Below are 23,990 nucleotides of genomic sequence, written 5' to 3' on the forward strand. Positions count from 1 at the left end.
CACCCTCCTTCAACACCCTGTCACTGTAAAACTGGAAGCCTGAGCCTGGCTAGATCACAGAGTGGACGCAGAGGCACTTTGGGGGAATGGTGGATGTACTGGAAGCCATGGCTAGGGTTCTTCACATCCAGGATGAGGACCCCTTCCTTCTGTACCACTTGAAGAACTCTGCTGTCCTCTCAGTGGTCATAGGGGGCTGTCAACCCCAGTCATGGTACTACATCTCCATGGACACTGTTATTGGTTCAGAGACAGGCAAATGACCAGGCTCAACTAGTCAGGGTCTTCCTTGGGATTTCTCCTGGGGATAACCTGGAAGGCCATTCTTTTTTGGACCCCCAGCTTTAGGAGAGCTATGGTATTAGAGAAAGGGTGCAGGGGAGGATGAGGGCAGTAAGAAAAGAGAAGCAGAGATACGCAGAAACAGCAGATGCTGGAGGAAGGGGACTGATGAGATGAGAGACCTATGACACCATTTGAGCCCCTGGCCTCAGCTGTGCTTAAATTCAGACTTGATGGATTTTCCATTCTTTAACTCCCTTTAGCCTAATCTAAAAGTTAGTTTACTCACTTGCAATCAGGGCCTGTACTTGATAGACTTTTCTTCCTCCCTTTTTCTCCTCCTCCTCCTCCTCTTCCTCCTCCTCCTCCATTGGACGCAGGGTCTCTTGCATGATAGGCTAGGCAAGGGCTCAGCCACACCCCCAGCTCCAGGACCTGGCTAATATTTGCAAAGCATAAATTCTCTATCCCCATTTTCACAGTAGCTACCATTTCTTAAATGTAAGTTTCAAGGAAATTATTATGCATCAAATGCTGTATTAAGCTGGGTGCAGCGGAGCATGCCTGTAATCCCAGCAGCTTGGAAGGCTGAGACAGGAGGATTGCAAGTTCAAAGCCAGCCTCAGCAAAAAGCAAGACGCTAAGCAACTCAGTGAGACCCTGTTTCTAAATAAAATACAAAACAGGGCTGGGGATGTGGCTCAGTGGTCAAGTGCCCCTGAGTTCAATTCCTGGTACTACCCCCGCCCCACAAAAAAAGAAAAAGGAAAAAAGCTGCACTAAGTGTTTTTTTCTATCTAAAGAAAATAAATAAAAGCCTTCCAGGCAACAGTTTGGGATGTATTGTGATGGCTGCAAATTCTTTGCCTATTAAAAGGTGGAGTCTGTTTGCCCCCACACACACCGCCTTCAATTTTGGCTGGTTCTATGACTTACTGTGACCAATACAGAGTGCCAGTGATTCTGGACTTTAAGAAGACACAATTTCTGCTGCTAGTTTGACACCCTCTCTTAGAAAGCAAGCCTTATGTAAGAAATCTGAGTAACCCTAAGGCCACCATGCTGGGAGGAAGCCCAAGACAGTCACATCAAAAGAACACTAAAAGAAGCTCTGATGCCCTAGATATGGGAGGGAAGCCTCTTAGGCAGTCCAGCCCAGCTCACCCCCTCAACCTGAGGGCCTGCCATATGGAGCAGAACCACCCACCTGAGTTCCAGTGAATGTCTGACCTGAAGAATCCTGAGAAGTAATTTCTTTGGAATTGTTCACTATGCAGCAAGGGATAATTGAAATGGGGTGATATTCCCATTGTTCATAGGCACATAAACTGAGGCCAGGTTAGCCTATGTTATAAACTAAGCAGTAGCAGCTTCAAACTCAGAGCTCTTGAATGCAAAGCTCATCCTTTGTCCTACATTGCATTATTTGGACTGGGGAAAGTGAGGACGTCAAATACCCACAATTCCCTCAGGTTTCTCCAGAACTGCTCACATCCCTTTACCCTCAACTTTCAAAGGAGCCAGAAGAAAGGTGGTGTGGTTGGGTGCCAAGAAAAAACTCTTTTCCCCTCCAAGCGGGACTAGAGATGTGTGGGCAGTCTTTTCAGTGCTAATAGAGGTGAGGTTACTTTTGACCTTAGAAGAAGCTGGTGTTGCTAATCACCTAGTTTCATCATATTCTACAGTTGATAAACTGTTTTAATCTCATGGATTTGGCTGGCCCCAAAAGCCTACCCTTGAATTCCCTAGGGGCCACAGAAATAGACACAATGCCCTAAATATGATGGGCAGGGCTGGCCCCAGAGCAGAGCACACCAGAGGCTTCTTGTCTCCCTTTCCTGGACCTTCTCACCGTCCCTTTAAAGAGGAATCACTAGTTCTTCCTCACGTGCAGGCCCCCATTGTGAGACAAAAAGGGTAAAAGTGTGAAGGTACAGGATTTCCAGGAGAGTCCAATACGGTGGCAGAGGAGACAGGTACCCAGGTGACAACCTTTAAGATGCTAGTTCCATCAAACCATCTCCCTTTACACACTCCTTCTCCAGCCTTCTGGCAGCCCGAGGGAGACCAGTTCTCCTCCCAAACCATGCATCTAGTCCTATTGGTTTAAATATCTTTATTGATGCTAAACTCACCCATCCATCCCATGGCCAGTGGTTCTGAGGAGCCCCTCTCCAGAGGCCTAGAGACCACCTTTTTGGTTTCCACCTAGAGGGTTTGTATAGTCTCCCCCAGAAACTCCCAGAGCGCCTCTCCAGAATCGGTCCCGCGCACTTGGCCTTCGTGGGCGGATGCATACCCCAGGCCACTGTCTCCAATTTCCCCAAGCCTGGGAGGTGGAATTTCCCAAGGAAAGGCTGGGCTCAGGCAGTGCTCCCTACTGGAGCCCAGAGGTCCTGCTGGTGCCGAAAGGCGAAAGGCGGCTCTGCGTAAATGGTGAGCTGGTCAGCGGATCAGAGGCAGAGGCTGAGCTCCTTGCGCACGCGGCAGCGGTGGCACTGCACCACGCAGCACCAGTGGAAGCGGCACAGGCAGTTCTCCTCGAGCTGTACGCTCTCTTGGCGGTGCCCACGGCCGCAGCACAATAGATCGCAGCCACTGAGGTCCGGGGCACTGCTGTTGCAGGCACGGCCGCGAGTGCCTGGCGAGCCGGTGCGCCGGTTGGGGGCACAGAAGTCTGGCGAATCCGCTGCGTATAGGAGGTCGGCGCGGCCTGGCGGCTTGAGCGTGCGAACGGCGGGCAGTAGGGCCTTGCCGTCGTTGGTGCCCATGACTCGTGAGGCGCCGTGGAAGCGCTCCAGCAGCCGCGCTCCCACCTCGCGGAACGGGGGCAGCTTCTGCCAGCAGGTGCGCAGTGCGCACGAGCCCGACAGCCCATGGCACTTGCATTCGGTGCGCGTGTGGCTCCGCACGGCCTGAGGGGAGCAGGGGAGGGATGGGGACAAATGAGGGGCACGGGGTGGGGAAAGGCCCATAGGAAAGACAGAAAAAAGATTGGGGGCAGGAGGTGTGAACCGAATGGAGGATAAAAAACAATTTTAAAAGGGAGAATGCCAAGCGTGGAGGAAAAAATTAAGGAAGCGACAGTTCAGAGAGAAGCGAGAGGAAGAATGACAGGACGGAGAAGTAAGAGAAATGGAAATTGGGGGGACAGTAAGTTCCATAGAGATTCCAGCGTCCAAAGCCAGGGAGAAAGCAGAATGGATGGACGCCAAGGGTGAAATTGTCACTGGAAACGGGGAGAGGCGGGGAGAGAGGGCAGCTGTGGAAGCTTAGCCTTCCTGCCAACCTGGCCTTCTCATTCCATCCTCTCAGGGCCCCAGGCTGGGCTGAGCAGACACAGAGCCCGTCCCCACCACCCCTCCCAACCCTCCCGACAGGTATGCGGGCCTGTCCGGACATTCCTCTCCTGGCCCCCTCCTCCTTCCCTGCCCAATGCCTCAGGCTGGAACCCTAAGGGACTGCACAATGTGTGTGTGTGTGTGTGTGTGTTTCCCTAGAGCACTCTAGGATTGGGGCACAGGGCGCAGGAGGGCCCCAGTGAATGCACTACTGGGAACAGAACCAAGGAGGCTTCCCTCTTCTTTGTTGTTTGGTCTGAGGCTGGGGTCTAAGAGCCATAATCCCACATGTATCAGTCAGATGGCCCATGAAAATCAACTGTAAAGCTCAGAGGTCAGGGACTAACTTGACCTACAGATTGGTGTGACCTCTCTCTCCCTGACCCTCACCTGCCCTACTTCTAGAACCATCTGGCCTAGGTAGGTTTCTTATCCCTCTACAATAGTCCTGGGACCCTCTTCACAGCAGAGGGGTAATAGTAGGGTAGGGCTGCCATGGCTCTGAGCATGTGAGACCTGATCTGGGGTTACTGGGCAACCTGTTGGAATGCCCGGAAACAGAGCTTTCCAGGCCTCCACCTGACCCCTTCCTCCCTCTGCCAGGTTGGGCCTCTGGCCCTTCACTCCTTTCCAAACCTGTCATCCCTTCCAGCCTGCTCTGGGCCCTTTCTAGGCCTCCCTCACTTCCCTGTCTCCAGACCCCATACCTTTGTCCCTGCTTCGATTCTTGCTTCCATCCTCCGTCTTTGTCTCCTTCTCTTGCTCCTGACCTGGCATCCAGATCTCTACCCACCCCAGCTTTGCCTCACCTGTCTTGTGTCAGAGGTCCTCTCCCACCTTGGGTTCCTAAAGACCCTGACTGCTGTTCTCTGAGTTATCAGCCAGCATCAGGCCCTCCGAAGTCTGTCCACTTATGGATTGGACACCTCTCCTCTCACCTTCCACAGGCATCCATGTCCTTCCCAACCTTCCCAAGTGCCCCCTCTGTCCCATTCACTCTCACCAACATACTCCTCACTCACGCCCACGCCCACACTTCCGTAAACATGCTGCCACCCACACTGTACTCGCCAGCACACCATTTCCACACTGACCCCGTGCACACCCCCGCCCATACGCACCAGCCGGCCTGCCTCATTGTTGTGTAGTTGCACCAACGCTCGGATGTCTCCTCGTCCCCGCTTGTGTTGGGCATCCATAAAGAGCCTGGACTTCTCATCCCCAAAGTCCACGTCGTCACCGCAGCCTCCCCACTCCCAGGCAGCGCTGGCGTCTGGGGAGCCTGCGGGTGCAGGGGGCCCTGGGGTGCCAGGCAGGCTGGAGGGCCGAGGCAGGGCCCGGCCCCCGGGGGCCTGGCAGCCACACTGCAGCAGCTCGCCCATCGAACAGGCCTGTGTGACGGCGTGGCTGGCGCCGGCAGCCGTAATTGCAAAAACGAAGGCGGTCTCCCTGATGTCTGTGGATGAAGGAGGGTCAGTCAAGTGGCAGGGAGAGGCCTGGGAGACAGGGTCTATGCAGGGTGTGGAGGGGCAAGGTGGGCCAGGAAGCCCAAGATCAGCGGGGAGGTCGGACTCAGGCATCCTCCCCCAAACTTCTCCCCTCTCCTCCAGCTTTCCAGCAGGGAGGAAGCAGCCCCCCTCCCACCAGGCCATCTCCCCACACTGACCCTGCTGCAGGATGCGCCCAAAGGCTTTGCTGTGACTGGAGCAGTTCCAGCGTCGGAAGCGGAACTGGAACTGGCACTCTCGTACCCCAAGCCGGGCGCCCCGGGCTAACTCTGCTACCACTTCTGGCTCAGCCTGGCACAACTCAGCCTGCCGCCCTGCCAGTCGCCGAGCCTTCCTGCAGATGCTGGTGGGGTCCATGACCAAGGGGCTGCCCACGGCCCTGGGGATCATAGAACAGCAGGTCAGGGGTGTAACTCAGAAAAGAGCAGGCCTGGAAGAGAGTGAGACCAACCCCACTCAGCCTATAGCCAGGAGCTATGGTGTGCCTCCCTGTCAGCTGAGATGAAGGTTGTCCTAGCTGGTTCCCTTACCATGCCATGTCTGTGTCCCCTCTTGACTACATTCTAGACTGAAAATTGCTAAAGAGCAAGATGCAGTCTCACTCATCCTTCTGTGTACATCTTAATTAATAAATTCTTATGGGAATGTGACTCAAGATGAAGGCAGTTGGCACAAGGTAGGCCAAGGCTAAAATTCAACAGGCCTAGCCCAAAAGGGAGACAAGGAAGAAATTAGCAAAAGAAAGATCAAGAAGGCTGTCAAAGAAAGCATACATCAGAAAGAGACACCAAAGAGCCAGTATGATGATACACACCTATAATCCCAGCTTCTTGGGAGGCTAAGGCAAGAGAATCACAAGTTCAAGCCCAGCCTGGGCAACTTAGCAAGACCCTTGTTTCAAAATAAACAATTTTAAAAAGGGCTGGGTATGTAGTTCAGAGGTAGAGCACTCCTGGGTTCATCTCTAGCCCAGAGAGGGAGAGGGGAAGAGAGAGGAGAGGAGGGGGAGAGACAGCACACAAAGAAAAGTAAACAGCATCAAGGAAGGATCTGGTCTGAGTGGACCACAAGATGGATATGTTGGACAGACCAAATGAAAGGGAGGCACCATCCCAGGGCCATAGAGGGTCATGAGATGTTAGAATGGCTAGGGAAGGAACCTCTGGGGAAGGTCATATCCCCCTCTTTAATCCAGGTATCTCCTTTGTAGAACGGGAGAGGTAGGCTTAGATCTCTAAGGTGGGAGCCTAGAACTACCCCCATATCCTCCATTTCCCTGAATTGAAGAGCAGAAGGAAAGAACTAGGGACCGAGTCTCTGCAGCATTTCTACAGAGTAGGTAACACTGACTCTTCTTCAGCTACAAGGTCTGTGGCTTTCCCAGAGCAGGATGGCAGCAAGCCAAGGCCTATGCCTGGGGTGACATATCCAATTGGGCAATGGGGGTGTGTTTGGCTTGGTGGGTAAAGACCTCATGGGAAGTTCCACACACTTTCAGAAATCCCTCCGCCCTTGCCTTCATTCCATCTGAGGAGAGAGCTGACATTTAGTTTCCATGGGTTGTCAGCCAAGAATTCACACCTGGGGGGAACCCGTTTAATCAAATGGCTCCTATTTGAACACTTAACTGGGATCCTTGTCTTAAAGAAATATGTGGACACAGCACTTGAAAGGGTAATCTGAGACTATCCCAAAACCCTCTGCAAAGGGCAGAGATAGACTGGTTGGGAAGAAGGGTGACCAGAGAAAATGTAGAGGAGAATCATGGCAGATGGGTGAAAGGTCAAGGTGACCTACTTTTCAGCTTTGCTTGAGTACATATCTGCCCCACTGTCCCCATTTGCTCCACAAGTACAGGCTGCCCAGGCATGTTCTGAGATGTAATGATCTTAAATAGCAGCAAGAGGAATTTAGGTCTTAAGGTAGAACTCAGCACTAAGGATGAGGTGTTTGTAGGAAGATATGTAAGCTCAGTATTTTAAGGTTTCCTAATACTCTATCTATGATTTCTTGATCTATCTACCTATCCATCTATCTATCTATCATCTATCTATCTATCATCTATCTCTGTCTCTCAGGTAGGATTAGGTTGCTGGCATCATCCCTACTCACATAGGGATAGTTCAGGAACTATCTTTTCAGTGGAAAGGTTTATACTCCAGACAACTCTTCCATTGGGCTTAGGACCGGCCCAACACCAGCCCCTCTCTTTCCCCAATCTCAGAGAAGGGACAGATGGAGCAGAAGGGAGTAGACAAAAGCTGGAGATCCCAAGCTGGTTCTTAATGCCAGTGACCCTGGAGATTTGATCAGTCTCTATGCATCTACCCATCTATCTATCCTCTCTCCATTCACCTATCTCACCTCGTTATAAAAAGAATCTGAGCAGCCTCCAGCATAGCTAATACAAGGTCAGCAGCTAAGACTATGAAAATTATGACAGTCTCATTTTCCTTTCTCTAGCAGATTTTCAGATGCCTAATTTCTATTTACCCCCAATGCTAACTATGAAAATTTGCATATTATGAATCATGTTACATATGAATAACATATGTAGTATATAATACAATAATGAATACCATTTGATACATGTTTCTGAATACATGAATGACCATCTTCCCAAGGAGGAAATCCTCCCCTGAGCCCAGGCCACTGTCCATGTGTTATTTCATGGCTCCTGATTCACTTCCTGACATATTTTTTTTTTCCCTACTGGCTGGGTGAGGCTCTGTGAACTCTCCACAGCCCCTGCTGCTAAGTTTCCCAGCCCCCACCCCACCCCACTCTTGCCCTTTGCTGACTCCCATTCCCAAGGTTGACTGGACTTATCTTCCAAGGTCACTCTGTCCCATCCCTCTCCTCTCCCTCCTCCTCCTCCTCCTCCTAGGAAGGCAGGAAGGAGTGGGAACAAGCAAGGGAGAAAGGCAGAAACCTCTTGACCTTGTCTGCTTCCCAGGGGCTAGAGATAGGAGAGGAATCGTGGGGAGTCTTCAGGGCAGGGCCCTCCAGGAGATGGGGCTGGCCCTTCACAAGGTCCAGGGGCCGCCTCAGAGCCATTCCTGGCCTGGGTCTGGCTCCCGGGTTGGCTGGCTTCCTGGGAACTAGACTTGTTTACGAGCTGGTCAGGAGGCGGGATGGGCAGTGATAGCAGCTAGAATCCCAAGGGACCAACTTATTCCCTGTCTTCCCATCCTTGCTTCCATCCCAAAGACATAGGAAATGAAACAGAAGAGGCATGGCAGGGGCACTCTGGGCAAAACACTGTACAGAGCTTCTGAATCCTGGATTCTGCCAGCTCTGTGTGAGCTGAGCCACTCTGAACAGATCAGTTCCCACTTGGGGCTTTAGAAAAATGAATTAGAAGGAAAGCCTCATCCTCCCACCCCTAAATTTAACATTTGATTCCACATCCAGGACTAACTGCCTCTCTCCCCAGTGTCCCTTCTTCCTTCCTTCCTTCCTTCCCTTCTGCTTCCTCAATGATCCCATCAGGAGATTTGGATTAAACTCTGTTTTTTGGGCTTCTGGATCAGCCCAGAAAATATATGATTCTTTGGGGAATTTGCATATCTTAGAGTCTGGAGGGCAGTGGTGGTAGGAATATTCAATATATAGAATCTGCAGTTCTAATCAAACTACCATTACTAGGCATAGAAAAGAGCTTGTCCCTAAAATAATTCAGTATTCAGACAAGAAGGATCAAGGCCTAAGAGCTTGGCCACTTGGATCACACTAAGGTCTCTCTCCCATGGACCATGGTTGGTAGGATCAATGCCCAGGAAGATGCTATCAGAGGTCAGTCAGTTTCTACTGGTAGCCTCTGTAGACCTAAGCTCCAGAAGCCCCAGGGTTCTAGATCCCAACCTATCTTTTCACCTTTATTCAAAGGGTCAAAGAAACTAGTCCACCCCTAGCCACGTCACCCCTGTTACACAGATAAGTGTCAGGCCCTGGCCACTCATTGGAGGTTTCCCCACTGCAAGAAAAGTTAGATGACATAAAAATCTAAACAAGGTTGGAGGAAATGACTTTTGTCATTTTCCAGAAGTGAGGTGGCCTCTCACATCTTCCTCCCCATGCCTCTTCCTCCTAGCAGGGTTCTGAATCCATCCAGACCATACCACTTAATTTCTAGACTCAGAGCCAATATCTGTGTACCCCTAAGTCATCAAAATCCTTGCCAGCATCTCTCCAAACTCAACTCAGAACCCACTGGGCCCTGAGGAGCCTCCCTTGAGTCCCTGCCCCCTCCTCATCACCCCAGGTGTCCTAGTGGTCACTTACCTGGGGGTGTTAACTGGTTTGCAAGCAAATTTGCTTGTTTTATCTCTCAATTAGATAGAAAACTCATAAAAGACAAAAATCTCACAAAGGGCATGGCGTCATCAGCAGGGCCCATCAGGGCTTTGGGGATTGATCAGATTTGGGGTTGGTTCTGGGCTCTGCCATTTGCTTGTTCTATGAGGTTGAGTGAGTCCCCAACATGTGATGCTGGTACATAGTATTTGTTGAGTGGATGATAAAACTTACCCTTCTGCTCCTGTTTCCTTAATTGGAAAACACAAATAATAATGCCTACCTCCTTGCCTGGTTCCCTGTGCCAAAGACCTGTCCAGAGGATGGCTTGAGACAAGGACTTCTGGTCATCCATTCACTTCATCTAACTCTTGGGTCTGCATAGCGCAGGTGGTCTGTTTGGATTCCTGAGAACACCCTTTTCTCCAACTCCCTGCCTCACTTCTCAGCCTGGATCTGTATCACCTCCTCCTTCATCCAGTCCTGCCCAGGTATATGAAGTACCCTCTAGGGCCCCTCTTCTTCCTCAGCAAGCACTCCTGATGGGATCATTGAGGCCAAAAGGCCCACAGTCCATGTGGGTGCACAGCTTCCTCTGGAGTGTCTTACAGCAGGCCTTCCTGTATTTCCCTGTACCCCCCCCCCCCCCCCCCCCCCGCCAGGTCCCTAGACTGACCCCACCTCCCAGGAGCCAGCAGAGGGAGCCCTGAGCCCTGGGGCTGTGGGTGGGGGCTGTATGGAGGTGGAGGAGGTGGGTGGTGGAGAAGGGGCAGAAAAATGTTGCCTGACGGCTGCTGAGGCTGCCGGGCCTGTGCCCGCCCGCCTGTCCTGTCCTGCTCTGTCTAACTCAGTAATTACTGTTCCCCCTCCCCCAGTCCCTACCCCCACCCCAACTACCACATCAAAGCCAATGATGCCCCAGCTCCATTAACCCCTGCCTCCCCACTGTCCACCAGTGACCCCCATTCCTTCCCTCCTCCACTCTGACCCAATTTGGTTCCCTCTGTCTGTCCTCAACGCCTCTCTCTTCACAGCTCCTGGAGAGGCCGGGGCTTTGCCTTCCCTGACAGACCTCACCATATAAAAGGGTTTCCTACTGGTCATGGCTCTGGGAGGCAAAGCAATGGACAGACTGGCTCTTCAGTAGATGCACGAGGAGTCTGTTGCACACCTGCTCTCCCCAGTAGGGTGGGGAGCACCTATCTGGGGGTGGATAGGGGAGCAAAGGGGCCTGTGAAAGGCCTTGTAGCCCTTTCCTGATGCCCACTTGCCACTGCATGCAAGGACGGAGCTGAGCAGAAGGCAAACTCTCAGCCCCAGCTCTCAGCTACCAGTATTCTGGGGCACTGGGCAAGTCACCTCCTGTCCCTGGGTGTCCTGCTCCCACCATGAATATTGGACCAGATGATCTCCGAGTTCCTTTTAGATCTACTTCTAGTTTAAACAGAGGAATCAGAGCTGATGGAACCAGGCAGAAAACCTCGTGGCAAAATTTTCTCCCTCAACTCTTCAGGTGGTTCCAGCTGGGGCATGGAGGTCCGGGGCCACTCTCACCAGTTGCAGAAGATAGGTCTTTTCCTAGTGTTCTGGCTCTACTGGCCCCCAGCCTGGCTGCCAGCCCTGCCCAGCTCTGCCTCATCCCTTCCACAGCTGCACTTCCCCATCAAAGTGTTCATTCTGGAATCCCCCTTGCTGGGCCCTGGTGAGCAGGCCTCCCACTGACCTCCCCCCACCAACTCCTCTCTTCTGATGAGAACAGAAGGGGCAGGAGGGCCGCACCCCCCAGGAAATGTCACAGTGCCAGGACTCTGGTGGGCCCAGGGCATGCTCTGGCCTGGATCAAGCCAGCCTCCTTCTGCCCCTGCCCTTTTCTGCTCACAGCCTCATTGTCTCCCTTGGGGAAGCTGCCAAGGCGGGAGGCCTGGAGTAGGGAATGGATAGCCACCCTACCCCCATCCCACCCGACCCTGGAGCTTGGCAGGGGCCAGCAACAGGACTGACCATGAAGGGTCAGGGGTCCCAGATTAAGACAGAATTGGAAAGGGTAGCCAGGTCCAGCCTGGGGTGGAGGTGACAGCTGGAAAACTTGGGTGTTAGGAAGAGGTCAAGGTCTTTCCCTGCTTCCCTGTGGAGCCAGAGATGAGGCTATACTAGGCCTCTGGTGCCTGTTTCCTTTCCATATGTGAAGTGGGGGTGGTGAAGGCAAGATGGGATGTGGGAAGGGACTGGGTGGTGTTTTTCCTAGAGTTAGAGTTAGTTTTCTCTTTCAGATAACAAATAAAACAGAAAAAAGAAAGGAAAAGAGAAGGGAGATTGATTTAGCACTTCCATAAGAGTGAGCTCTTTTCTACATTCACTGATTGAAGGTATAAATAAAGATGGGTCAGACATTGTGAAGAACTTCCTGGGGGAGAGCAAGAGAGGAGCAGGGTGAGAGGGGGGAGCTGGTGAGCCCGGATGCCAGAGCCTCTCCTTCTCTATCCCACTCTGGGGACTACTGGTACTAGAGCATAGGGTGGATGGCCTGGAGGCAGTGAGCTGGACAAGATGACCTCAAGAAAGCCTGGCCAATGTCCTGGAATCTGGGATTCTGAGATTCACAAAGATAATGGTTACAAGATGGATAGAGAGACACAGAGAAAGAAGCTGGCAGCAGAGTCCAGAATACATGCATTGAGATGGGGGGAGGCAGAAAGGAAAGGAGAGCAGAAGGGAAACTTCTTTGGAACCTGAAGCCAGGACCCTGAGCCAATTTCAGAGCCTGAGTCACCCTCCGCCTAGACCCTCCTTTCTACTCAGAGGTCCTCAAGGCCCCTTTGATCCCAGCCTGGCCACTGCTGGTATGTCAGAGTGGCTGCTGTAGGTCCTGCTGCTTTCCTGGCTACCATTTGGAGCTCTGACCAGCATCCTGAGAAGTAAGGAGAAGAAGGCCAGCAGAGCGCATCCTGGACACCGGAGAACAACCTGAAAGCTCCCAGCTAAAGTGAGATGGGAGGGACAGGAAGAGCCTCAGGCCAACTACTGAGCCAGATCCCACCCACCAGCCTAACCACCCACCAAACCTGACCTTGGAGGGCAGTGGTGAGGTGGGGTGGGGACTGGAGTAGGCAGAGTGAAAGATCATGTGAATGGGAGTCAGGGCTTAGACCAAAGGAATGAATCTTCAGAAATCCAGGAGAGGGAGGGGGCTGAGGCAGGTGGGAGGGTCAGGCTCTCTCTGAGGCACCTCTGAGTGAGGCATTCTCAGCCACCTTATCACCCAGGCCCCTCACTCTTCACCCGGCTCACCCTGCAGCTGTGCCATGAAGGCCTCTGTGTTCTCCCACACCTGCCCTCCTCAGCTCCTCCCCCACTCCCTGCATCCCAGCTTCAGGGTCAGTCTCTGAGGGACCAGGCTCCTCTTGGCTTCCACCCAGCAGTCCCTCTTGAACAAAGAAACCCCCACAGATACAAACCCCTGGAAAGACTAATCAACCAGTTTGACAATATTCCACAAACCTATCTTCAGCACCTACATTGTCTTGGGCCTGGGGGACCCTAAAGATATAAAGACTCTGACTTCCAGGAGCAGGATAAAGAGACCCCACAGCAGATGGTTGTCAGTAAAATGCAGTAATTGCCCAATGCTTGGAGCTCAGAGAAGGCAACTGAAGGAGGACAGAGGGATGCTGGGAGCCATCAGCCAAGTAGGTATGACAATCTCCTTGCCAGCTTACTTCCATGCTGTCTGTGGAAGGACTTCTGAAAGGTGACCTTGCTCAAGGACCAGGGCAGGATCCGTGTTTAGGGTGTTCCCCCTTTAGAATAGGGAAGTTTAGCATAATAGGAGAGTAGGGTGTTCCCCCTTTAGAATAGGAAAGTTTAGCATAATAGGAGAGTAGGGTGTTCCCCCTTTAGAATAGGGCGTATCCTGCTGCTGAGTTCCTCTTGAGTGCTTAGGTCAGACAGTATATTTTGAGAGACAGAAGCCCATGCGGTGTGGATTTAGGCAGGAGTGGATTTGGAAAGAGAACGTGGATTCCCCCAGAACGTGTTTGTAGACGGCCGGTGTGAGTTCGGGAATAAAGAATTGCTGTTTGAATCTACAAGCTGTGTGGAGACTCGTGATTTGTGCCCAGCAAAAGACTGCGGCAGAGGGACAGTTTCATGGAGGAAAGTGGAATTTTAACTGTAAGGATTAGAACGATTTGACAGATGAGAAGGGAGGAGAGGGAAGGCAACTGCCACCAGAGAACAACCCTGACCCCAGACCTCGAGAAAGGGCAGAGTTAGGATAGGTGTGTTTGAGAAAGGAGAGATCCCTTTACTAAGTTTTAATTGGGAGTCTAGATTTTGAATTTAAATTAATCACATTTTTTGCCCCCTGGGGACCTTGGCCTGGAGAAGCTGGGCTGTGAAGAGTATTTCTGAATGTCAGATCATTTCCCCAACTAAACCTCCCAGCAAGCCTTCCAGGTAGAAAGATCGTTATCCCTACTTCATAATTAAGACCTTGCCGGGAGGGAAAGTGACTTGCCCAAGATCACTGATTTAATGGCTGAGATTAGATCTCAGGTCTGTCTGTGCTACTGCATTGTGCTAAACCAGGATCAAAGAGCACATGTTCCCAATTGAGACCATGATCATCCTCAGTTTGCCCCCTTATTGACACCCAGGAGGGATGTCTTTCCCGCATCACGGAAGAGATAACCGCTGGCAACTCGCTGTGTGGGCATCCTACTTTATCTCGCCAGAAGAGAGGATTTGCCTGCCTAACCCCTCCTTCCAAACCAGCGAGGTGGGCGAGGACTGGAGTGTGGGAATTCAACCAATGAATTGGTAATATGCAAATAGAGAACCTTCTGCTTTCTTAGGATTGGATGAGGCATTAGCACTATTGTCCAAATCCCTCCCCTCTAAACGCTGAGCTATTCCCGGCGGGTTTGAGGCTCCGTAGACTTAAGAAAAGGGGTAGTGGGGCGGGGAGGGGGGGAGAGACTTCAGGATTTCGATCTCTGAGCAGACCAGGCGGGCACCCACCTTCTTCGCCCTGCCCATCCCTCAAGGCTCAAAACTCCCGCAACCTTCGCTGGCTAGTGTCTGCTCTACCTAGGCCAAGGCTAGATGCCGAGACTTTGAAGATGTCCCCTGTCCCTTGGCAAACCAGGTCCCTCTCCCTTCCACCAGGATACTCCCCGTTCCCGCATCTCCTGGGCTGGCACTTTTATTATTTTTTTAATCAATGACCTTCATATCTGGAAGGGCCAGGGGCCTGGATCCCTTTCTTGCTTTTCTTTCTCTTCCTTGTTAGGGGGAGAAAGTAGAGAAAGTCAGGGTCCTGACTCAGTTTCCCCCTTTACATTCGTTTCCTCTATACTACTGCCCACGCTGAAGGAGGCACAGAGAGAAGCTGGTGGGCTGGTAGGCAAACAGGGGAGAGGGGCAGCTGTTTGACTCTCTGCCTTCCCACCTTTTTCCTCTGCCTGAGGAGGGAGCGCCCAATATCCAGCCCCCCTCCCCTAGTTCTGGGACCCTCCTTACTCATTCTTTTCTTCAAATCTCTGATTACAGATCTCGGTCCCAGAAGCTCTTTCCTACCTACCCGCCAATTCTTAGTGATCTGAACTGAGCTCAGTACTTGGGGGGAGGGGAGGACCGGGGAGGAGGAAACACAATAGAATGTGTCCAGGGGTTGGGAACCTCAAAGTGGTACTTAAAAAGCGCCCCCGGCGGAGACCGTGAGGAGAACTCCAGGCACCTTTGCCCAGGGTCCCCAGGCCACTGCCCTGCAGCAGGGTTCCGAGAGCAGATAAAGTCCGTAAAGTCAGGAGTACAGTGCGGAGCCCTTCGACTGGTCCACGGATCCCCACCCTCCTGAGTTCGGAGCCGCACTGGGACAGCCCCAATGAAGCACTCACCACCACAGTCCGCCGACGTGCGCTGGACACAGGAGTAACAGCAACAGCAGCCCGAGGAGGGAGGACACGGACGGCAGCATCGTGACTTGTCTACCGCCTGCAGGCGCGGGCAGCAGGCGAGGCTGCAGAACGAGTAGGTGCGCTGGGCCGCCAGGGCTTCAGGACGAGCTCAGCGACTAAGGCGGCGGTCTGGAGGCGATGGCTCCGCCGGCGGAGGCGGCGGCGGCGGCGGCGGCGGCGACGGCGGGGGGGCCCATCCCGGGCGAGGAGGGCGCGGCGGAGGCGGAGAGCGGACCGGGCAGCCAGTGCCTGAGTCTCCTGCCGAGCTCGCTCGGGAGAAGAAATCAGAGCCGGGGGCGGGGGTAGGAGGGGAACGGGGCCCGGGCGTGGGCGGGGGCGGGGGGCAGGGGGGCCGTGGGGGTGGCAGTTGCGACAGTCAGGCGGCGGGACTCTCGGGAGGGAGCGTGAGCCCCGGGGCGGCGAGCGCAGAGCGCAGCAGAGGGCGGGAGCCGGGTGCCGGGGCGGGGCCGCAGCGCACTCCTAGCTGCGGGACCCGCCCGCCTCACCCCCTCATCCCGCCTCACCCCCTCATCCCGCCTCTCGGGGCTGCCCCCCGCCGCCCCGGGCCGTTAGGAGTCGGGGGCAAGGAGGGGCGGGGAAGAAGAGTAGAGAGGGGTAAGAGGGGGAGGAAAGAAGAAGAGCTGAGGAAGGGGTGGGGGCTGGTTTGAAGGGAGACGTTTGACAGGTTTGTTGACTGTAAAGAGAGAAAACTTCCCAGGAATGAGGGAGTTTGGGGGGGGGGGAGAGCTGTGCAGAGGGAGATGCTGTGCTGGCGGGGACCAGGAGAGGAAGTCGGCCTGGGGCGCGGGATGCTCCGGGAGGGGTGTCAACTCCACTGGCAGACCAGCGGACCTTGGAGGGGTCACCTCTTAGAGCACGCCATCTCTGCGCCACACGCCCCTTCCTCAACCTTTCCCGGAGGAAAGGAGGAAGCCCTAGGCCTCCGCTCCAGCTCCCCAGCCATCTCGCCTCTTCAGGCCGGTGTTCAGGGGCGGGAGTGGGGGGAGATTAGACAGCAAGGGGAGCCTCTCTAGGGCCAGCGCTCGAGTGCTCGCACGTGTAAGCGAGAGCAAGGAAGGAGGTTGCGGACTTCCCAGAGATGTGCGGCCAGAACTCGCTGCAGCAATGCCTCGCGTGTCCGCGGTCCCTTCCTCGAGTTCCTCCCCCAGCTTGGCCCGGGCAGAGGGTGGGAGAGCCAGCTGCAGGTGAGATGGCGTTTATCTGATTCTCTAATGCCACAAAAATGTCTTTGATGCCCCCGGGCCCCTCCCCACGAGGGGGAGATCAAAGGCCCGGTGGGGAGGAGGGACAGCTCCATTCATCAAGCCTAGCGGCTGGCAGCGGGGCGGCAGCCCCTGCTCCTCAGTTCGGGGCAGAGGCCCCCCGACATAGCCCAGGAGTGCAGAGGGACAGGTGGTGCTGACGTTCTGCAGCAGGGGCCAGTTTCCCTATCACTACCATTTAGAGAATCCACAACATTTAAAGGGTGTCCTTGAAGGGAGGACAGATAGAGCACCTCAAGCCCATGTGGCAGAAACTTCAGGCACCTGGAAGAAAGCTCTTCCTTGTCTGGGGTGGACTCTGGAAGTGGAGACTGAGGTCACTGCCAAGAAAGACAAACACCCCTAGTGAGTAAGAGAATACACTATCCTGAGTATCCCAGATAGTGGGGAAGAGTGGATCAAGATGAGGCTGGTTGTCCAAGGGGAAGCAACAAAAGACTACAGATGCCTACTCCAGAAGAGGAAAAAGATCTGGGAAAGGAAGAGGAGTAAGTAGAGAAGAGAAGAAATAGAGAAATGTTGGCCCAGAGGAAGCCCCTAGGTTTTCTGGGAGTCCCACCTGGTGTCCAGGCTGGGTCTGACCAGTCCCTTGTACTGGTGCAGAGAGTTGAAGGGGGTGGGGTACTCTGGAAAAAGGGAAGGAGCAGATGGGGGCAGTAGCTAAGTGAGACAGTGGTCATTTTAACCTTCAACAACTTCCCAATGCCTAGTGATTTTGTACTCACAGTTGTCATTTCTGCAGGGCAACACCAACCCTGGACACTGCACATTCAGAGACATGCCCATTTGGGCCAGATGGTGCTAAAAAGGCAGCCAGAGTACTCTAAGGGCTCCCTGGAGGCTGTAGGTGATCAGTGACCAGCCCCTTGGGAATACTGCCTGGGTTCCAAACCCCCTGCCCACCCTGCCCCCACCCTGCTACTGTTATTGCAGATTATGAAATGCTCTCCCTATCCTGCATTCTTCTCTGAGGCAAGAATTTTAATGTATTTGTCTTTGTCATCAGGGGACCTGGGCTCTGGGACCGCCCTGCTTCTGCCTGAGGAGGGAGCGCCCCAAATCTAGTCCTGGCTGACTCCAGACCCCAGCCTCTCTCCGTTGCCACACCCCCCATGCCCTAGCCCTACCCCTTGCCTCCCCCTCTGAAGATAGTCTCTCTGTGGGGTGGATAAAAATGATGTTATTGAAACAACAGAATTGGGAGCAGTGGCAGGGAGCAGGGATCAGCTCAGGAAACTGGGGCGTTTGCCAAGAAGACTTCTCCCCCGCAGGCAGCTTTTCTGCCCCCACCCCCCACCTTTCCTACAAACACACACAGCTCACCCCACCCCTCCTGCAGTGCTAGCTCTGGCCAGATCTAGCACAGAATCTTTAGCCATCCCTGAACTCCCCAAGCTCTGATCCTTCCCCCAAAGAGTCCCACTCCAGAATCACTTGGTGCGGGATTGCCTGTACAAGCTTTGGGCCAGGGAGGTGTGAGCTAGAGTAGTGATGGGCAGGAAACCTCAATTTCCAGGGCTTTGGTTCCAGCGGCAACCTTACTTCTGCCCACTCCCCTTTGCCCTCTCTGCATTCCTATCTGGGGTTGCTTGGCATCTGGGTGGAGCCAGATTGATGACTTCTGGCCACAAATTTTCAGAGACATAAGTTCAGATGTTTCTGAGCCTTCACCTCCCGCTGTCATCCTAGTAGCCTTTCTAGAGAGCAGGACTGGGAAGTGGGAGATACAGACCAAGGCACACAAGATAAATCAAGATGTGTGTGCCCGCAGGCACGCTTACACACTGACAGCTGGCACAGGCGAGCAGACAACCCCATAGAAACCACACTCCTCCCCTTAGGCAATGCTGGGTAACTTTCACCCACAGGTACAGATGGACAGAGATGCACTGGCTCAGGCTGAAATGAACACCTGCCTCCCTGGAGATTGCATACAGGTGCATGTGCGTGCACATGCCATTTCTACACAAATGCACATGCAGAGAAATGTTCATGAGGGACACTCTGGGCAGCAGGAGTGAGGAGGTGCCAGCCTGACCCCTCTTTGGGCACCCAAGCTCTTCCACCTCTTCCCCCATTGCTTGCCTTAAGTGCCAGGAACCTCTAAACTCCACTTCTAGTCCCTGTGCAAAAGAGAGACAAAGAAGGAGAAACTTGGGTGTCTGATTAAGGGGCTGAAGAAGAAGGAGGGGCAGAGGTGGTGACTGTGGAGGGGGAGAGAAGCAGCTGGAGACAGATAACATCGGAATGGCTGCGGGCGAAAGCAGAGCCCTCTGTCTCTGTCGGATTCTCTCTAGCTGCCTTTTCTGTGTCTTTTCACGTTTCTCCCATGGCCAGATTTGGTCTCCATTTGTGTCTGTCTCTAAATTTCTCTCTCTCTCTCTCTCTCTCTCTCTCTCTCTCTCTCTCTCTCTCTTTCTTCTTCTTTTTCTTTCTCAGAATGACCAAAGCAGCAGGAGCCCAGGAATTTGGGCTTATGACCCTTCCCCTCTCAATAACCTTTCTTTCTCTTCTTCCTCCCTCCTTCTCTCTCTCCCTCCCTCACCAATGATGGGGTGTCTCACTCTCAGGGAGATGACAGGCTTGAGGATTCTAAGAACTCCAGGTCTCAAAGTCCCAGGAGAACAGAGGGAGGAAAGGCCAACTCCCTAGAGAGATGGAGGGAAGAAGAAAGTTAGAAAAAGAAAGGAGAAGGACTGGAGTTGTGGCTCAGTGGCAGAGTACTTGCCTATCATGTGTGAGGCACTGGGTTCGATTCTCAGCACCACGCATCAGTAAATAAAATAAAGGTCCATTGACTAAAAAATATTAAAAAGAAAAAGAAAGGAGAGACTCATTTCCTCTCTCTTCTACATCCTAAACAGTTCTACTTAAGCTTCCCCAGCCACCTGAAAGCCTAAGGCTGTGCCTTTCCAGCTGGTGTCTCACCCTTAGCCCATGAGCCTTTGTCCAAGGGACCTCCACCTAGTTCCCCACAAAGCCAACCTGCCTCACATCTTCCACACCCCGGGTGAGCTTGAAAGAAGGGGCAGGGCTTAGGGAATAGGGGTGAAGAGGGGGGGGATACTGCTGCCCACCAGAACTGGGCTGGGGGGAGCGAGGGAACATTGACTTTCAATTAGTTCAGCCCCAGTGGACCAAATGGGAGTGGTTGGCCCCTCCTGCTTCTTTCTTTTTGGCAGGTGCAGGGGATCAAACTCAGGGCCTTGTGCGTGCTAGGCAAGTGCTCTACCACTGAGCCACACCCTCAGGTCAGCTCCTGTGGTTTTGATTGTTGGGCTGCAGGGCCCTGGCATGACTTCCAGCATTCTGGGAAGGAGCCCTCACCTTCTGCTCTTCTGACTGCTCCCTGCTGCTGCTCCCCTTCTGGCCTCTATGCAAGGAGGTGTCCAGAGCCAGTCTCTCTCCTGGTTGTATTGCTGGCTGCTGGCAGATTTAACCCTGTCCTCATGGAGCTGGCAGTCATTAACGCTGTCATCTTCCAAACAGAAGGAAAACCACAGCCTAGAACATGCTGGGAGGAAGAAGGAGGGCCCTTGAGAGGCTAAGGTGAGCACTGACTAGGTCAGGGAGCAGGGAGGCTTCTCTGAGGAGGGAGTACTCCAACTGAGATGTAAGGAGTTAACTGGTAGATGCAGAGAGGGAAGGCCATTTCCAGCTGAGGAAATAACCATTGTGAAAGTCCTGTCTGAGCATGGAGGGAGGATTGCATGCAGGGGACATGGTGAAACAGGATTTGCAGGAGGTTGGAAGAGGGTGTAAAGTACAGCCTGGTGGGGTGGATAGGCTGGAGGGATTTGGGATGACCTAATCAAAAAAAGGGCATGGAAGGTAATATTTTTTTCTTTATTTTAAGAACAGTGGATCCAGGTATGGTGGCACATGCCTGTAATCCCAGTGACTTGGGAGGATGAAGCAGGAGGATTGCAAGTTCAGTCAGCCTCAGCAACTTAGCCGGGACCCTAAGCAATTTAGGGAGACCCCGTCTCTAAAACATCAAAAGAGTTGGGGATGTAACTCGGTGGTTGAGTGCCTCTGGGTTCAATCCCCAATATCAAAACAAATAAGGAAACAAAAACAGTATCAATTTCAAGAGGGAAGAGAAAGAGAAGGAAGGGGAACTTTGGTTAAAGAAAACCAAACGGGCATATAAATAAAGAACAAAACAGGTAAATTGGAACTACAGTATTTAGGAATGCATGTTTGGATGACAAAGAAAAATACAGATGCCTCCCAACTTATGATAAGGCTACAGATAAGCCCAGCATAAATTGAAAATATCTCAAGCTGAAAATGCTTTTGATGTACCTTACCTACTGTGGCTCAGCCCACCCTGCCCTGAACATGCTGGTAACACTTGTAGTAGCCCAGAGCTGGGCAAAATCCTGTAACACAAATCCTAGTTTATAATAACACACTGAATATCTTCAGTAATTTAGATAGTGTGGAAGTTGGAAACCAGCATTGTTGTATGTTAGTTTTTTTTTTTTTTTTTTTTTTTTTTTGCTGTAGTGACTGAAAGACCCGATAAGAACAATTTTAGAGGAGGAAAAGTTTATATGATGCCTCACAGTTTCAGAGATCTCTAAGTCCATAGACAGCCAACTGCATTTCTCAGGGCTCAAGGTGATGCAGATCATCATGGTGGAAGAGTGTGGAGGAGAGAAATTGATCACATGATGATCAGAAAGAAGAGGTTCCACTGGTCATATACAAAATATGTATCCCAAAGGCTCACCCTCAATTACCCACCTCCTCCAGCCACACCCTACCCACCTTCAGTTACCACTCAGTTAATCCCTATCAGAGGATTAATTCATTGATTGGATAATTCATTGCTATAAGACTCTCATAACCAAATCATTTGTCCTCTAAAGCTTCTTGCATCATTTCACACATGAGGTTTTGGGGGGGGGGGGCGCACCTCACATCCAAACCATAACATATATGGATGCAGTGAACACATCTGTAGACATTGACATGAAGGGGTTTGGAAACACAATATCCAAAAATTGCTGGCAACGTACTATACTGTAAAGCGTTGGTTATTTCCCCTTACGGTGGTGGGGCTGTCTGGGAGCTGAGATCTCCTAAGAGTATACTTATCAATAGCTCAGGAAAAGGTCAAAAGTCAAAAGCCAAGTTACGGTTTTACTGAATTCATATACTTTTACACCATTAAGAAGTCCAACTGGTGAGTGGAGTAAGCCAGGGGCAGTCCCTAAGTAGCTACTGACTGCTACAAAAGTTGGAGTCATAGCTCTGGGAGTAGGGGAAGGAGAAAGTTCTGCTTTGAGGGGCACACTGGGAAGAACAGCCTGGCAAGATTCCATCTCCTTTCTTGGCCGGTCATTTCACAGGTGTTCAATTGTACATTTGTTTTATGCTCTTTTCTGGGTATTTTAACCCTAAAATAAAAGGATTTTTTTTTAAGACATACCTTGGCAATGGAAATGACTGGTCAGTCCTATGCTTTGAAGGTTCAGGCCACCCAGAGTGAAGACAGGGTTGGAAAGCAGCCAAAGTGGAAGCAGGAAGAAGACCAATTAGAAGGCTCTGTGACTGTCCAGGCGGGGGTGGGGGCAAGGCAAAACAGTGCAGCCTTGACCTGGATGAGTGGCAGAGGAAATGAAAAGAAGTGGTAGTTTAGTGTCAGGGAAGTAGGGTCAAGTGGACCTGGGGACTGGTTGAAAATGAGGGGAGGTGTCAAGGATGTTTCTGAAAGTTTTAACCTATTTAACAGGATGGATGCTGGTGTCGTCCACCCAGCAGTAAACACCAGAAAAGGACCAGCATCAGGCAAACTTTGGGGCATAAATTCAAGATACTTCCGAAACACTCAAGAGAAGCTGTCAAGCAGGCTGCTGGCTCTATGGATCTGAGTGCAGAGGGGAGGCCTGGGCTGAGTCATCTCTGTGTAGGGTATAATTAAACTGGATCACCCAGGGGAGAGGACAGGCTAAGAGGAGCCTTGATGAAGGGCAGTTTTTCATGGGTGGATGAAGGGGAAGAGGCTGGAGAAGAGACAGAGGGGGTGCTGCTGGGGCAGAGGTGGTGGGAGATCACAGAAGTCAGGGAAAGAGGGCACTCAGGAGGAAGAAAGCAGACAACCCTGCTGGCCTCTCTGAGACGTCAGACAGGAGAGGGAAACATGTTCTAGAACACAGGAGAAACACCACTGGATTAGCTAGACCTTGGGCCAATTTTGTCAAGGCACAAACACCGTCCCACCAACTTCTCGCTGTAAAACCTCCATCTTCCATCAGCACATCTCTGCTTGCATGATAAAGCCCATATTTCTAAGCTTGGCCTTGAGATCCAGACAATTTCTGTTTCTCTCTCTCTCTCTCTCTCTCTCTCTCTCTCTCTCTCTCCCCTCTCTCTCTCTCTCTCTCTCTCCTCTCTCTCTCCCCTCTCTCTAATATGGAACACTTCGTGATTTTTTGCATGTCATCCTTGTGCAGTGGAGCTAATCTGTATCATTCTAATTTTAGTATGTCTGCCAAAGTGAGACCCGACCAGTTTGTCTCTTGCTTGTCTTCCTAGCCTCAGCTTGCATTTTGTCTCCATGCGAGCTCCAGGCTGATAGGGCATCTTGTTCAGACCCCAACCCCTGCCCACACTGGCTCTCCTCCCCACCAAACAGCCCCTACATCCCCCAAGAGCTCAGGTACCTATAGCTGGCAGCAAACGCCTCCAATTCCTAATAGCTTTCCTTAAGGAAATACAGTATCCAGAGTGAATTTTGTCTGTAAATTTCCTCCCATTGGTTCTGGGTGGTTTGGAAGGACATGAACTAAATCTGGCCTGCCATGGACACTTCATAAACTTGGGCTCTCACTGAGTGATAGCCTGTAGGGCAGAGCAAGGCAGGAATTCAAAAGGCAGAGTAATACCTCTTCACCCAAACCAGGTCTTCTGGACTCAGATGGAGAACTGGGGAGCCCACAGGAGTTCTTGGCATGGCCTCTCTTGGTGCACCCCACCACCACCACCACTAGCTCCAAGGCATGCTCAGGGAGTCTAAGCACAGAACCACAGCGCCATCTCCTGGCATGACAGCACACTGTTCCTCAAGAGAAAAAGCTGGTCTCCAAGACAGAGAAATGCACATGAAAAATTAGAACTAGGTTGATCTCTAATTTGTAATATTAGCAACATTTTAGAAGATGGTGCTAGAAAATAAGATGAGCTGGAAATTTGACCATATTTTCTGGAGAACATACTGACAAACTGATTATCTACTTTGTAGAAGTCCTATTCTGGATTGATACACAAAGGAAGTTATTTAAGAGGGGGAAAAAATTCCCTGGGTGCAATAGT

General features: G+C 52.1%; 1 protein-coding gene and 1 pseudogene across 1 annotated transcript; both read right to left on the reverse strand.

Annotated features, from left to right (window-relative positions):
• Positions 1–2,735: 2,735 nt before the first annotated feature.
• On the reverse strand, positions 2,736–15,404 carry Wnt6 (Wnt family member 6). Its single transcript, XM_077110289.1, has 4 exons — positions 15,325–15,404; positions 5,290–5,510; positions 4,745–5,079; positions 2,736–3,197 (listed from the first exon to the last, which is right to left on the reverse strand). The coding sequence occupies exons 1-4, from the start codon at positions 15,402–15,404 to the stop codon at positions 2,736–2,738; spliced, it is 1,098 nt and encodes a 365-aa protein (XP_076966404.1).
• Positions 15,405–23,084: 7,680 nt separating this feature from the next.
• On the reverse strand, positions 23,085–23,181 carry LOC143407693 (U6 spliceosomal RNA; annotated as a pseudogene).
• Positions 23,182–23,990: the final 809 nt, after the last annotated feature.

Source organism: Callospermophilus lateralis, chromosome 9 (assembly GCF_048772815.1).
Source record: "Callospermophilus lateralis isolate mCalLat2 chromosome 9, mCalLat2.hap1, whole genome shotgun sequence".
Taxonomy (NCBI): Eukaryota; Metazoa; Chordata; class Mammalia; order Rodentia; family Sciuridae; genus Callospermophilus; species Callospermophilus lateralis.